The sequence below is a fragment of the Nuphar pumila genome, chromosome 13 (genome assembly GCF_984573655.1).
Source record: "Nuphar pumila chromosome 13, dmNupPumi1.hap1.1, whole genome shotgun sequence".
Taxonomy (NCBI): Eukaryota; Viridiplantae; Streptophyta; class Magnoliopsida; order Nymphaeales; family Nymphaeaceae; genus Nuphar; species Nuphar pumila.
The window spans coordinates 1520919-1538327 of NC_143261.1; the positions used below are offsets into that span (position 1 = coordinate 1520919).

Below are 17409 nucleotides of genomic sequence, written 5' to 3' on the forward strand. Positions count from 1 at the left end.
ATATAGTACAAAACCATTGAAAAAAGTTCACAAAAAAACAAAACAAGAGAATAAGTGCCAACTTTCATTAAGCTTTTTTAGTATTTCCTTCTGGATATCGACTGACAACTTTATGAGAAGATAAATATTCTTCTTTATCGTTCATGACATCATAATATTCCACCCCAGGCTTTCTCCACTTCTTTTCTCATTCCTCACTCTCTATATAAACCCATGAAAGTCTCTTCCTCAAGCCAGAGCTGCCGCAACCTTCACAAGACCTCTACTACTGCTAAACCCCCACAAAGCAGGCCAGTTAATCCATGGCATACCGTGTCCCTCAATCCAGGTCTAATCCTTGCTCTCACAAACATGAGGTTCAGAACTATGATGGCTGTCAAGACGAGCCCCAACTGATGCCACCCCATGCTCCAGTGCTTCCTCAGGGCCGCACTGTGAAGCTGACATGCAAGAGCAACACTGACTATGCATTGGGTGTTAGGGACAACAGGGTGGTCATGGTGTACTATGACCCCAATGATCTCACTCAGGTACTTTTATTAGTACCATCCCACTAATCTACACTCTTTGGTGCAAGTATGTGCAGTTTGGCAATAAGGCAATAAACCTAGCATACTTGGACTGCCTTCTTAAGCTCTTGTTGATGCCCCCCAGTATGGCACTTATTTTATGCATGCATCCTCCCAGAGTCTGCATTGCATGATACCAAACGTACGTAGGGTTGGTCCTGCTTGGTGCCAAATTCACACCAATTGAATATATATATATATATATATATGAGCTTATGGCTACCGATTATTTGTGATTACATGCATCATATTTAGTTTAATTCTCAACCTTATGCTGACAAATGAGTGCGCTGATCGTGCAGCAATGGATCAAAGATGAGTCATGGTGCACAAGTGTGAGGGACTCGGTTGGCCACCCAGCCTTCTGCCTCGTTAACAAGGCTACAGGGAAAGCACTTCGTCATGGACCAGGGGCATACCAACCGGTAATTAACATGACTAAATTGGACTCATTTGGTAGGGAAGGAATTACTCAGGTTCATGATTTCCTGAATGATGTTGATCATGTTTTCTTCAATTTCCCACTACTTTTATTGATTGTGTTCATTATGTGAAAAGAAGAAACAAGAAGGACGAGAATGCCCAGTCCATTTTGTCTTAGAAGTATTACATGCATGTAGCATGTAGCCCGTGTCTGTGTGTGTAATTTACAGATAACAAGAGATTGTTTAACTATGCATGTGCGTGATGCACCCATAGGCACATATTCATATATATACAAACTTTTCTAATAGTAAATTTCATTACTGTGTAGGTCCTATTGACAAATTACGAGCCTGGGTCCTACGCTGAATCAGTGATGTGGTCGCAAAGTGAGGACATGGGAGGGGGATTCAAGACCGTAAGGATGGCTCACAATATCCAGCTCAACCTTGACGTCTTCCAGGGTGACGTCATTCACGGTGGAATCAAGGATGGGAACGCTTGCGTACTGTGGACCTGGAACAGGCAGGACAACCAGCTCTGGAAGATCAACCCCGTTTACTGAACCAAAATGCGGCAGCTACATACTGCTTTTAATGTCCGTGGTGCTTGTACGAGGCTACGTGCCTCATACTATATAATATATCCTTCAGTGATAATAAATAAAGAAATAAATGCTTATCCTAAGAGATTTTTTTTTGAAAGGCAAGCTGGGGTTAGGCGGACCCCTACCAGAACAACAGCCGCCCCATGTGGCAGAGGGATTGGATCCTGGGCCATCATCTTGACACAGGACCCCCACTTACCACATGGGATACAACCTCGATGGTTATCCTAAGAGAAAATTCCCCTAGCTAAACCTACTACAAGGAATACAGATGGTTAATTGGCTGTTCACAATCCATCTAAGAGTAGTAATAGAATAAAAAGAAAAAACAGTTCGCCCATAAATTAACAAGTTCTACTTCAAACTCTCAATCTAGGGTGCTATCGGGGCACCTTCATAACCTCTAAAAATTCAAGGTGATTTTCTGCCTTCATGATCTTGAAACAATGTGGAGCTCTGTTTCTTAAGCAGAAGGTCTTCTGTCCAAACCAACAAAGCTTGGATAGGCCATATATGGATATAGCACAAAACGTCACTGCTTTCTGGACATAGATTTGACCTACACAACTTACCAAATGAAGGTTCACTTGGAAAGCATATCATCTCTTGAAACAATCAATTAGAAGACAGAAAAAAACATTAACTTGAAGAATTATAAAACTCCCATCTGTGAATAAAGTTCAATTGGTAGACCACTCGGCCATCCTGACCGAATGGTCTACAAATTGAACTTTATTAGGGTCGCTTTCGCAAAAGCCATGGGTTTAAGTTGAAAATGTGGTAGTTCCGGAAAGCCGGTTTCATTGATTTCCTTTGTGAATGGTGAAATTCAACCCCTTTACTAAGTGGTTGGACCGCTCAAAGAATTCTTGCAAAATTAAGTTTCATGAGGAAGAATCTCGTTCAATGAAATAAATCCAAATGTCTTGCGATATTTAAGGATCTCGAAAGTGAAAAGTTAGATTGCAATACTTGCAATTCCTTGAAGAGTCACCTATTGAAGTAGAGGAGGAAAATAATTTGAAAATGGAAAGAAAAAATCTCGTAAACCTTATTGGTGAGTAGAGAATCCGTTAATGTATATGATGGAAGCAACTAGTTAAGGCTCATTGGCTAAAGTCGAAAGAAATGAGTTCTCATTATTTTCACCAATTCACCTCTTCAAGAAAGAGAGTGAATGATGTTGCCTCTCTAATCATTGATGGGATGAGGGTTGATAGAGCACATATGCTTCCGTGTATTACCCTATACTTCAAAGATCGATTTTTGAATGTGATGGTTGGGGAATATGATTTGTCCCTCTTAACTTTCAATTCTTTAAATGAATCGTAGAGGGCGGGAATCTCTTGTGTCTTCTTGAAAGAAGTTAAAAAAGCTATTTGGTCTCTTTGGAATGATAAAACTCCGGGTCTTGATGGCTTTTACATCAAATTCTACAAGCATACTAAGGACACCTTAAAAAGTGAGTTGCTTCAAATGATGATGGACTTTTACATGAATGAGAAAATTTCTATGTTCATGGGTAAATCTTTAGTGGTTCTCATCTTTAAGGAACCACATCCAAAGGACTTAAGTTTAGACCAATCTCTTTCTTGGGCACCCTTTTCAAGCTTATTTCAAAAGTATTAGCTTCAAGAATGAAGAGTATTATTGAGCGGCTCATATCGAAATCACAAAGTGCATTTATTTCGGAAAGAAGACTTCATGATGCATGTGTCATCGCTCATGAGACCATCACTCTATCAATCTTCAAGGCACACAATCATTTATCTTAAAGATCGATCTTGAAAATGCTTTTGACTCTCTTGACTGGAGGTTCTTGGTGAGTTGTTTGCAATGCATGGGTTTTGAGGACAAGTTGTTGTAATAGATTGAAAGGTTGCTGATAGCTACCTCGATTGCAACGTCTATTAATGGTGAAATAGGTGAGTTCTTTAAAACAAAAAAGAGTTTGAGGCAAGGTGATCTCATCTTCTTTCTTCTCTTCATTTTTTCCATGGAAGCATTGTTGATTATGATTGTCAATACAGAGAGGGCTGACTTATTCAAAGGTTGCATGGTGTCAGATTCGGTCTTAATTTCGCACCTCCTCTTTGCGAATGATCTATTAATCTTTAGCAAGACATCATAATCTAACATGTGGAACTTATGATTCATCCTTAAATGTTTTTCATAAATCTCAGACCTACGCATAAATGAAAGAATATATTAAGTTACAATGCTTAACAATTCTAGTGGAAGATCTCAAAACTTGGCTTTTTCTATTTTTAATTGTGAAGTGGGTAGCCTCCCAATGAAAATACTTGGTCTTCCATTACACTTGGGGCAGTCTAAGTTGCATCATTGGAGTGTGGTTGAGGATAGAATTACTTAGAAGATTCAATCATGTGCCTCCCGGTAGAATAGGCCTAGTGTGGTTCAACATCTCTTGCTTAGCCATTCATTTGTACAAGTCCTAAGATCCCAAAAAACTATGAAAAAAAGATTAATTTTAAAGATTCAATAAAGCTCTCTTGGAAAAGTGGTTATGGAGAATTTGTATGGAGAATTTGTAGTGGAGAAGGTACTCTTAGCCTTGTTTTTATGGAGAAATAAAGATCCAATATTTCGCTAACTACAACCATGTCCAGCATGGTCTCCGAACTACAATTGTCAACAGTCCTAGATATCTACAACTAAGTGTGTGTGAGCAGGAGAGTGTTGCATTCAAGGAAGTAATTAACCTGTGGTGCGCTTGCACCACTAATTTATCACGGGTATTTACCCGATTTACATGCTTTTGCAATTGCATTTTTTTTTCTTTTTTTTTTTCTTTTTCTTTTTGCATGACATTTTTAGTCGCATGAGATGCTTAGCATTAAGCATCGCACAATTAGCTCAGTTACGCACCTCCAATACACATTTATATAAACAATACACTACAACTCTAACATTTTCTAGCAATGTGGCTGTGCTACGAATTCACTGTACGTGCAAACTAACTTTTAGATTTTTATCATATAACATGAATTACATTCTAAAATTTTAGTTTATGAATTCTACCTTTTTGATACGACGAAAAGTAAAACGAAACTTCGAATCCAGAAAGTTCAGTGTAACTGCCACACAACACGGTCTACTTGTCCCTCTCACAAAGAGAGAGCGCTACCGCTGCACACACAAATGATAAATTCTAAATACGCTTTCGCTCACGAGCGATAAAAATCCACACGACATTCGGTAACCCGATTTGCGAAAACCTCGAAGCGACACACTAACAAGTCCCAAAATAAGTTTAGACAGCATACCACGGCCAGCACATTGCACACTGCTCCATGCATCACCCGAATGATGGCAGAAAGATCGAGGTAAAATTTATATCTTCGATAAAAATCCACACGACATTCGATAACCCGATTTGCGAAAACATCGAAGCGACACACTAACAAGTCCCAAAATAAGTTTGGACATCATGGCCAGCACATTGCACACTGCCCCCATGCATCACCCCAATGATGGCAGAAAGATCAAGGTAAAATTTATATCTTCTTGCAAAAGGGGACACCTGTTGTCCAGTAACAGGTGTCCCCTTTTGCATGAAAAGAATATACATGCAAAGAATACTAGCATACACAGGGGACACCTGTTGTCCCGTAACAGCAACCCTGCACGATTCCCAATGCTGAGAATCAGCGAGGTTTAAAGAAACTAAACAGCAGTACCGACAACAATTCTCTTCCTAATTCAAAGTTTATAAAAAAATGAAGGTAATACCATATGCTAATTGTACAGATCTGAACAATGGCATCTGACACAACTTTAACACATCGAGCCCACCCGTAAGGCCCACAAAACCCGAATCACCAAAAAAATGATAGAGATTACAGTAATAAAAGCAAAGGTTGAATACCAAACCCTGGCTTCAACCGAACGAACAAAAGAAATCCCACATAATCGTAACAAAATGTCGAAAACCCCCAAGCACCTAACTCTATCAGAACAAAAGCGAATACCTTTAAAGAAAAAACAACATTACAACTTCAGGTTCAACGCCTCAGCACCCAGAGTTACAACCCGAGTAATCCCAACCCAAAAACAGAAAACGAACAAACAAAGTAATAGGAAGAGCAGGGGGATTACCCTATCGGCATCGAGATGAGGACCGGAGATCCGACGAGAATTGCGGTGGAAGGTAACGCAAAGAGTAGCTGCGGGACGGACGACCGGTAGAAACGGGTGGTGGCAGCCTCTGGTCGATGCTCGGATGGAGGGGAAATGCGGGAACGACAACAAGAAAGAAAAGGGGAAAAGAAGAAGGACTAAGGGGAATCCCGACGACAGCGACGGCGATTAGCGACGATGATTTTCGGTTGGTGCCCAAACGGTAGTTCACGGCAAAGGCACAGGGAGAATGTGGAAAAGAGGAAGAGAAGGTTGTGGTCGGTTGTTGGCCGACGTTCGGACGAAAGGGAAAGAGAAGAAGATCAGGAGAGGGGTCGGCTAAGGGTTTTGTAGGAGACGAAAAGAGAGGTGAAAAAGAAATGAGAAGGGGCTACGAACAGTAAAAGAAGAGGGAGAATAAGAAAGGCGATTTAGGGATTTATCGGGTGTATCATCGGGTCCAGTTCGGACCCGAACCGAGAAACACAAGAAAAACAAAAATTAAAATTAAAAAAAGCGAACAAAAAATCATTTAAAATTTAAACTAGGATTTTCATGATGAAATGGGTCGTGTATAAATACGATAATAAAAGATTTAATTTAATTGAAGGTTAATAATCCTATTTTAAACAAAATTTTGATTTTAAAGTTGATATTCTATTAAATTACAATATTTTTGAAAATAACTTTCATGAATAAAATATCCTTTTTGCGAAATTATTCTGAAACCATTAAAATGTATCTTGTTAAGATCGAAACACCTCAAAAATGCCTAAATGGTTTTGTGACTCATTAAAATGATTAAACTGAATATTTTAATAATATTTTAATTACGACAATGATTAAAATGACCATTTTACCCTTCTTTGTTAGAATAATAGAATTAAGCGCATAAAACACATAAAATTTACAATAAAAGATAAAAAACACATTTTTAACTCGAAATAAGGAAATTTCTTTATTTATTTTCTATTAAAAATTTACAGGTTTTACACTGAAGTACCTTTCTGTCGAAACCACATGCAAGCAAACAATTTGCGATTGTGGATAATACAAAGGGAAAATGAAGATCGAACTTTTACTTAATCCGAATCCAATTAGTTGGTTTTTGTAACCAAAGTCGGATCCAGATTCAGCATCAAGTTTGCGTCTGAACCCAAGTCTGAATCCAAGAAAAACCAGACTTTGACTAAAGTCCGACAAGTAAATGTCAGATTAGAATTTGGTTTTGGCTGATCCCTATCTAACTCTAAATCCAAATTCAGACCCAATTATGCCAGATTTGATTACGGACTTGGTAATGCCTAGATCCAACCCAAGTCCAGTCCGTTTACAAACATATAAGAATGTGCAATGTATATATGGATATGAGTCAATATGGATCTAACCCTACATCTGTACTGACCACTAAGGAATTGAGAACATCTGAACTTGCAGTGGATTGTAGTAACCATGGATTTGGGAGGAGGGCAACTAGTAAGGATGTGACTGGGTTGGTATAACCGATTTGAACTGAAAAAACTGAATCTGTTAGACCTGATCAGAGCGAATTTTAACTGGACCCAGGAGTCAGGTCCAGTCCAAAATGTGTCGTCATTTAGAAAGTAGGCCATTTCTAATATTTCGAATCCTAGCAAAGTAAAACCCGATTCATGTCAATTTGGGATCGAGTCCGGTTTTCCGAGCTCGAATCGGATTCAAGCATTTGCGTGATAGTGGAAGTTAGTTAGGGGGAACATTGTCATTTTACAGGAGTTCCTGGATCTGAACGTTTCTTGTTATGTATTCTTGGTGGGTTTCACAACTCACTGTGTATGCGTCCTCCCGTTTCTTATCGCGCAACTCAAGAATCCGTTTCTATTCGTTTTATTTTCTATTTCTTAACAGGTTTCGTATTGTCGTCACCCTTGTTTTTCTTCTCTTCTCATCTGCTTCTCGTCCTGTTCTTTTCTCGGGTTTTTTTTTCTCTCGTTTCCTCTGTTTGGAAGGGAAGAGTTTCCCATGCATAATCGTCTTGATGGGTTTCTGGAGCACCCTGTTCGGCGCCCTTGGCTTCGGAATCGGAATCCCGATCGGCCTGCTTGCCGGCTACTTCTTCTTCATATACCGTCAGCCTACCGATGTCAAGGCAAGCTGCCTCTCTTTTTCTATGGCTTCCTCTCCTCCTTTCTTGCTTTATCGTCTTGATCGTTAGATGATCGAGTTCTGCATTTTCATTAGTCTTATCTGCTCTTGTTTGATGTTTATTAGTAGCCTGGACCATTTTAGTAATCCATTAACTCTGTTTTGTAATTAATGATTAGTTTCTGACTCAGGATTGCCTTCATTGGAAATTGCAACCGAAAGTTTCCCAAACAAGAAAACAAAAAGGTAGTAATCCAAATGGCTCAGACCTGTCTAAGATCTGAACCTGGTTCAGATAATTTTGTCATATCCACGTGGCATATACCAAAAGGTTGGTTGGATTCTGAAGAAATGTGATAGTATCCGCTTGGATTCTATCCAGTTCCGGGACTCCAGAATCGAGTAAACAGATGTGTTTGAATCTGGGTCAATCACTGGATCTGCTCGGTCATTTTGATACCATTTTCATTGTATTTTCCACCATGCCATTTTTTCACCATGCCATTTTAATTCATAACATCACTCTTGTGTACAGTTAACAGACACTCATCTCTATCTGCCTTTCATGTTTCTTAACTCCCCTGCATTTTACACCATACACCCCTTCATCACCACTACCTACTGTGCACTTCTACTTTCTTTCTTTTTTCATTACCATAGCACCACTTCCAGAGTATATGTGTTATCATTTTTCACAACATAGTAGTTGTCCACACTCATGACACAACATTCCCACATGTTGTACACTTACTACAAGCACTTCACTACACTTGTAATTTGCTACACATTAATGCCTCCACAACACCTCCCTGCCTTCTCCACTATTATACCACCAACAACCACATACTTGTTGCCCTGCTGCAGCATATTCCTGTTGCCCATCCCATTACAGTAGCCACATGCTAATGGCACTGTTCATTTACTTACCTCACTGCAATTCCATCAATTGCACCAACATCCACCACAGCCACTTACAATCATCACTTGCAAATGGCACTATACACGCTTGTCAATCTCCTACACTTGCTTCATGCATTGCCCCTTTCATCTATATACTAACTGTTAATTAGACTTGTTGAAAGCTTGTGCCCACTATATTCTAAATTTGTGTAAATTCAGTGGTGTGTAAGTCCAGCATCTCATTAAACCTGTGAGTTCGACCCATTGATCTCATCCAGCTGTGAAGGTCCCCTCTACATTAGTTTAGTTCAGCTAGGTTCAGGTTCACGGTATGTCATCACCCGCCTTCATTCATTGTCAGCACCTCACTTACCTTACTGCCACCACTTCCAACTTCACACACAGTTGCACAGACACCTTCACAACCTGTCACACACTTACTCACTGTAGCTTCCAGCCCCAGCATAATATTCACTGCCATTTCACTACAATACATCTTTTATTGCTACAATTACATCCAATACACCCTTTCAGCCATCACCAATACATTCATCTTTCCTGCTGTAATTGCCACCCACTTATCTGCATTGTGACCTTCAGCCTTTGTGACTTATGCTCACACATATGCAACACTTATCACTCCAACACACCCAACACTTGTGCACCTGCTGCTACAGTCCCATTTGCAGTAGCAGGTGCATGTTTTTGCATTGTTGTACTTCCACCACTCACTGGCATCAGATATTGCATAGCATCAACATCTGCTATATGCCATCACTCTTGCATATCACCATTGTCACCACATTGCAGCAACACCCCACTTCATTTGTCATAACATCATTTTTTTTTAACTATTCCCTACTATCCACCACTTGTTACACTTCTTCATTCCCCTCAACATTCACCTACTGTCCATCATCACTCATCCAGCTCTAGTGAACTTCAAACACTTCCACAACAACTGAGTATGTTTGCATGAACAGAATTTCTGCATGCCACCTGTTGTATCCTCCCCTATTACTACCTACATGGCATCAGTTGGGGCGGTTGTCCCATTAGTTTCAATTTGTTTACTTGGTTCCTTGGATTTCAACATTATTTCCTTTAGAGTTGATCAAGGATCACGTGATTGTGCTTAGCAATATGGATTCCCTTGGTGGCAAAGTAGTCATATCATTCCATCTGTCTTTGAATTGACAAGGTATCTTCATTAGCAATCTTTATATGTCTGATTCAGTCATCAATTCTATATATATCTGTCATAATATCATTTAGGCATCATATATGCTTTGCAACATGCATTTTCTCATTAACCCAATACATCTCATATGCATTTTAAACTCATTTTTCTCATTTGATTAGCCTATCAAATATGCCTTTTTTCATCAACACATCCATTTTAGTTCAAATTTAACATTTTTTTTATTTATGTTGGATATTTTGCTTTGTGGCTAACTCAATCTTTTGCAGGAAATACATGTAAAATGTTGATCTTCTTCTTAGATTAGGGATTTTAACTTCGAATTTCAAACTTCAAAGATTGTAATCACTTAGATACTAATGAGAATTTTACTTTCCAGTATTAGATTAGAATGTATGAGCATGTAAATATCATGAATTACCTATTTCATATTATTTTCTTTTATTTTTGAAAATCCACATTGGTGAAACATGAATGGCACGTGCACCATTCTAATAAAAGGTAATTAATCCTAAGCAAATGATTCACATTGATGGTCATAGTCAAAATGTGAACAATGCTTAGAATTTTTATCTTTTATGGAATAACATTTGGATCCACACTAGGATCTTTTTTGAAAATCATCATTTCTTCTGAAATTTTCCTCCTTTATCAGAGTTAGATCTGTAAATTAGCTCAAAATATATATTCATGGCCATAGTCAGGATATATTGAGAGTTAATTTCATTTCAAAACCTTATAAAGGCACCAAAAATGTATTTTATTCTTTATCTAAATTTAAATAAAGATTATTTATAATACATCTGTGGCCATAGTCATGAATGTATTATAACTTTAATCTTATTTTGATTCTCCTAAAGAATAAAATATACTTTTCAAATCCAATTTTCAAAATTCTTTCAACTCATTCATCATTTAGGATAGAATTACATCATTTTTTTAAGTCATTTCAAGTTATCTTCAAAATCCAAGTGATTTTGAGATAAATTTTCAAATATTTTCCTCATTTCTTAAATCAATCTTCAAGTCTTATTTATAAATTTAAATTTATCTTCCTATTCTCAATTCTATCTTATTTCAAAATTCAAACTTCAACATTCCAATTTCAAAGTTCAATTCAACTTTGAAATTTCAAGTTCATCTCTAAATTCAAAATTCAATTTCCAAACCAGATCAAACTTTAGAGTTCAATTTAACTTTGAAATTCCAAATTCATTTCCAAGTTCAAAATTAAAATTCGAAATCAACTCAAATCAAATTTCAAAGTTCAATTCAACTTTGAAATTCCGAATTCATTTCCAGGTTCAAAATCCGATTTCAAAATCAATTCAATATTCCAAATCAAATTTCAAAGTTCAATTCAACTTTGAAATCCCAGATTCATCTACTGATTTCAAAATTCAAGTTTAAAATCAAGTTTGTTCTCTATTTTCAAATTCCAAAATCTCCAAGTTCTATCTAAGATTGAGTCTTGATTCTCAATCCAATTCATTTATCCAAAATAAAAGTTTTGAGATTGATTCTGAATCTTGAAATTTAGTTTTCTCTAAATTCAAAGCAGATTTCAAGATCAATTCAGGATTCTCAAATCTAATTCCATTTTTAAAATCCATCATGATTCTTCAAATCCAATTCCAAAATCAAATTCTATTTCCAATTCCAGAATCCAATTCCATTTCTATATCCCATCTTGATTTTCAACTCCAAATCCAATTCCCAAATCCATTTCTCATCTCTAGATCAAAACTTAATTTCAAAATCAAATTCAAAGTTCCAATTTGAATTTCCAATTCAATTCCCAAAATCCAAAGTATGAGTTCAAATATCAAAATTCAAAGGCCTAATCTCTATTTCAAAATCAGAAATCGATTTTGAACTCCAGAATCAGATTTCATTCAGACTCCAAGTCTGAAATCTCAAAGTTAATATTTTCTCTCAATTTATCAGTTCCAAGTCATAAACCCAGTTTTTCTTCTTCAATTCAATTCCTAACCCATTTTCCAAACTCTAATTATTCCAAGACTTAGAACTTCAAGTCGCTTCTTTCAAATATGTTTCAAGTCTGAAGTCTAGATTCAAAGTTTAACTTTTCCAAATTGATTTCAACTTTGTAAACCATTTTCTTCAAAATGTTTTCAAACTTATTTCAAAATCACTTGAAAAATCTCAAAAAATTTGAATCATTCTTCTCAAAAGCATGCATCTTCGCATTTGCATTTGCACAAGCATGATTCTTTGTGCATTTTAGACTTAGAATAATTATTTAGACAAATATTTAGGCAAAGCAAAATGCATTTATTCGATCTTTGGTTCAATTACCCTTAGTAAAGACGCCAAGAACGGTTGAACCTCCTATCGATGAGTGAATCCCATCTCTCTATTTTCCCACAAATTTTCAAAAATGGAGGCAAGTAATTTTCAAAATATTTTCAAATAAAGGTCAAGTGAGACCTTTGCAAAAGAGTTCATCTCTTTTTTCTTTCTTTCATCTTCTCTCTTCTTTTTCTATCTTTTATTCCCTTTCAAAAAAGGAATGGAGGCTTGAAAGGAAAAGAGGAAAAATTTTGCAATGATCACAAACTGTTGAAGTCACCCACGTATAAGGACTCTCTTAGAGGTATCTTTATCGAATAAACCTTACCATTTAGAGGGAATTGTTATCTTAACTGTTTCCTAATGAAGGTTATTGTTATAAAAGAGTTATTTGTGAGAGACCTCATACGGTGCAGAAAACAGAAAAATAATCAACACAGTTGATTGTTCTGCGATTTGGATCCTGCTCACCATCGTTGAAGGGCCTACGCTCATCAAGGGCTGCGATCGACTGAGGAGACGAGCATCTCAGAGATGATACACATTGGGTTTGCTAATTGGCCATTATCAAACGAACATAACCGCTTCAGGTATTTTTCGTCTCTCTTTTTGCGCAGGCTCCAACATTGGGTTATGGGTTCACACCACACTTTTCTGTTGCGCAGGCCTGTTGGCATTTTTCTGTAACTATCGCCATGGGGCATTCGTAAAGCTAACCAGCCCTTTTCTGAGTTCCCCTCTACTATCGGGCAGGGTGGGAGTCGCAGTCACCGACGAGCCTCCAAGACAATATGAATCACCATCACCGACAGCTTTTTCGGCAGGTCACCGATGCTGGTGACCTCTGGCTACCGACAGGCGACATGGGTCGTCGGCAGGCAACGTGGGTCACCGATGGGAGGGTGTCGTGTTGTTTAGTTTCTAAGGTTTCTCAGAAACCAAACGGGCCTCTTTATGTTGTTGGGTAACCCAGGTTGGACCGGGTTTACTGACGCGATGACAGGCCCGATCCAAACCCATTTTGGGTGGTTCGGGTTTGTCGGTTACCGTTTGGATCGGACCAAGACCCATAATGGTTTTGGGTCTGGGTCTAATTCAAAAAGATCGGGTTCAAACCAGGTTATGATTGTATATCGGGTCAAACCCGGATCTCGTTTGTACTAGGTGAGACCCAGATCTGGTTTGCGTTGGGTCAAACCCAGATCCGATTTGTGTCGGGTCAGACCCAAATCCAGTTTATACAGGGTCAGACCCAGATCTGGTTAGTATCGAGTCAGACCCAGACCCAGTATGTATCGGGTCAGACCCGAATCTAGTTTATATCAGGTCAGACCCAGATCTTATTTGAACCAGATTGGATCCATGCAGGGCAAGACACTATTTGACCTGAACTGGATCAAGAACTGATATCGCCCTTTTTTAGACCGGTTCAGAGCCATTTTTGACCGGTTCTTTCTAATCTTTCACCAGTTTCGAGATGCTAAGACACTATTTTCATAAATATATAAAGATACAGAGATTTTGGCATACAAGTATAGGTTTTATGAACTTTTGTTCATACTTGGAACTTGTTCATAAGGTTCAGAACAGATTCAGAACCTTGGATGACCGGTTCGGGGCTGTTTCAGACCGGTTCAGGGTGTTTTCAGACTGATTCCTGCTTGAAGACCCCGGGTTTTACCCATTTGAGCTTGATTTTTGTTATTTTTCATGCATTCTATTTGTGATTATGCATGCATTATGTATGACTGATATTAGAATCAAGGATAGTTAGATAACTTAGTGAATTTTTGTTACCAAAGTAATTGCATGCATGTATGTTGTCAATGGTATTCTATCATACAATTTTATCCAATATTAATATTGTACTTAAATTCATGAAACGATGAAGCGACTCAAAGGAAGTTTCATCATGTTTAAAATTTAAGTAGGGTGGTGCCATGTGTTGATGGTCAAGCTTCACATGAGCTTTAGTTTTACCAACTATGGTCGGTAGGCATAGTGATTATGCATGTTGAAGCTCTTACCAAAGCAGGACTTCAATAACCCCCTACACTCGCCCGAAAATAAGCATATCAAAGGTCTTTTATTTATTAATTTTTTTATCAGGTTTGTCTCGTATAAGCCTCTTTTTTATACATATCGTTTGTCATTAAGGCACAATTTGTCAGTTCAAATAAGATCATGACTAGTACCCTAATGTCAAAACTCATATCTATGAAGTATTCTGGAAGAGGTAATATTCATCAGTATATTTTGTAAATGAGAAACATAGCGTCCCAGCTGAATGACATGAAGCTGACCATTTCTGACGCATTCTTAATGCATTTGATTTTGGCATCCTTACCTTTGGAATATGAACATTTTAAGATCTCTTACAACACACATAATGATGAATGGACATTCAATGAACTTATGTTCAAGTGTCTTGAGGAAGAAGAGAGACTGAAAGGAGAGAAGGTGCAAAGTGCACATATGACTTCTCATGGATCCAAGGTAGGACCAAAGAAAAATGCATTTAAGAAAAGTACTAGGAAGAAGTCAGCAGGAGATAAGACATTTCAAAGAAAACAACCCGATTTTGCTCCCATGAAGTGCTTCTTTTGCAAGAAGAAGGGACATAGGAAGGCAGATTGCATAAGTACAAGAAATGGTTAGAAAAAAAAGGTAATTTATCATTTGTTTCTCATAAATATAATATATTATATATTCTTAAAAATAGTTGGTGGATTAACTCTGGTGCTACTATTCATATTACCAACTTTTTATAGTTGTTCCTAAACAGAAGAGAACCAACAATGCATGAGAAAAGCATATATTCAGGAAACAAGATGCGTTCGCATGTGAAGGGTGTTGAGACTTGCAAGATCACTTTAGATACCAGCATAGATTTGGATCTTCATAATATTTTTTATATTCCATTATATAGTAGAAATTTAATTTCAATTTCAATGTTGGATAAATTTGGATATTGTTTTAAATTTGAAAACTCTAAGTTATTCATATATAAAAATTCAATTGGAATTGGTTCTGCATTTGTTTATAATGATTTGTATAAATTAAACATGAAGATCTTAACTCAAGAGTCTTTGACCTCTGAATACGCGTTAGTTGAGAATAAATATAGCATGATTAATGATAAATCCTATATGATTTGGCATCGAGGGTTGGGTCATATCTCTGAAAAGAGAATAAAAAGACTTATAAATGAAGAGATCTTGAAATTTCTAGATTTTACTGACAATGACTCGTGTGTTGATTGCATAAAGGCTAAGCGAACAAACACATATAAAGAGGGTGTCAAAAATAGTAGTGAGATATTGAAAAAAGTCCATACGGATGTATGTTGACCATTTAACCTTTGTTATACAGGCAAAAAATATTTTGTCACATTTATTGATGACTATTCTCAGTACATGTATCACTACTTGATTTATGAAAAATATGATGTTTTTCAAATATTTAAAGAATTTAAGAAAAAAGTAGAGAAACAAACTGATAAAGTTATTAAAATAGTTAAGTCTGATAGAGGTGGCAAATATTATGGTTGGTTTACTGAGATGGGGCAAAGGGAATAATCATTAGTGTGATTTCTTAAAGAGGAAGATATTGTGCCTTAATATACCATGTCTGATAGTGCCTACTAGAATGGTGTAGCTGAAAGAAGAAATCGTACGCTTAAAGAAGTGATCAGAGCCATGTTAAATTATTCAACTCTTTCTATTAAGTTGTGGGGTGAAGCCTTAAGGACAACTGCGCATATTTTGAATAAGGTTCCTACGAAATCTATACCTAAAACTCCCTATGAGTTGTGAACAAGTAGAAAACCATCGTTGTCATATATGCACATATGGGGATGTCCTGCAGAGGATAAGTTGTATAACTCTCACATTAAAGTCTTTAATCTAAGAACAACCAACGGATATTTCATTGATTATCCAGAGAGATAAAAAAGATACATGTTTTATTGCCCATCTCATTCACCACAGATTGTTGAAACAGATAAGGCTAAATTTCTTGAAGATGGTTCAATCGGATTAAGTGTGCTTCAAAATCTTGGTTTTGAGGAAATACAAGATCCAGAAAAATAGTGAGAGATGTCATATTGTTATCCCTAATAACGATGTGGTTGATCACCCAATTGTTGATGCACAAATCCAAATTGAACCTATTATGGATAATGCAGAAGAACACAAACAGGATGAACAGGTTCAATCTGAACCTGTAGATCGACCTGTTTGGAGATCTATAAGAGTTAGGAAATCTGCCATACATCCTGATTATGTGGTGTACCTTCAGGAGCTTGATGATTTCATAGATATAGATGATGACACGTTGACTTTTATGGAAGTTGTTGAAAGCAAACAATCTTCGCAGTAGATAAAAGCCATGAAAGAAGAGTTGAACTCTATGGCTAAGAATGAAGTGCGGGATCTTATCAAGCAACCTAAAGAAGTAAAACTCATAGGGTGTAAATGGGTATTTAAGACCAAAAGGGACTCTAAAGGTGACATAGAGAGACATAAGGCAAGATTGGCTGTTAAAGAATTCACCCAAATTGAGGGCATTGACTATAATGAGACATTCCCTCTTGTCTCAACTAAAGTGTCAATGAGGATAATTTTGGCCATCGTAGCTCATTATGAGTTAGAGCTACATCAGATGGATGTGAGAACAACGTTTCTCAACAGAGATCTGAATGAAGAGGTATACATGGAACAACCTCTTGGTTTCTCTGAAGATGATCATTTGGTTTGCAAGCTTAATAAATCAATATATGGACTTAAACGGGCCTCCCGATAGTGGTATATTAAATTTTCCTAAGTCACCGTGACTTTCGAGTTTACAAAAAATATCATTGATCGATGTATATACCTTAAGGAAAGTGGGAGTAAGTTCATCATATTGATATTATATGTATATGATATACTACTTGCAACCAACGATATAAAGTTATTTGCAGAGACAAAACAGTTTCTTACATCACATTTTGATATGAAAGATATGGGTGAGACTTCTTATGTACTTGGCATAGAGATTCGCCGAGACAGAGCAAAAGGTTTTCTAGGTCTCTCTCAAAGATAAGATATTAAAGCAATATGGGATAAAGAATTATTCTCTTGGTACGTCAC

General features: G+C 37.2%; 1 protein-coding gene across 1 annotated transcript; it reads left to right on the plus strand.

Moving 5' to 3' along the window:
- Positions 1–248: 248 nt before the first annotated feature.
- Positions 249–1681, plus strand: LOC149817456 (ricin B-like lectin R40G3). The gene is made up of 3 exons (XM_089985386.1): positions 249–530; positions 872–994; positions 1324–1681. The coding sequence occupies exons 1-3, from the start codon at positions 303–305 to the stop codon at positions 1555–1557; spliced, it is 585 nt and encodes a 194-aa protein (XP_089841512.1). The 5' UTR covers positions 249–302; the 3' UTR covers positions 1558–1681.
- The last annotated feature ends 15728 nt before the right edge of the window (positions 1682–17409 follow it).

Bases quoted from the DNA above. Each gene is read 5' to 3' on its own strand.
- LOC149817456 (XM_089985386.1), top strand. From the start codon at position 303: ATGGCATACCGTGTCCCTCAATCCAGGTCTAATCCTTGCTCTCACAAA. The intron at 531-871 runs GTACTTTTATTA...CTGATCGTGCAG, and splicing joins ACCCCAATGATCTCACTCAG to CAATGGATCAAAGATGAGTC. The intron at 995-1,323 runs GTAATTAACATG...ATTACTGTGTAG, and splicing joins GACCAGGGGCATACCAACCG to GTCCTATTGACAAATTACGA.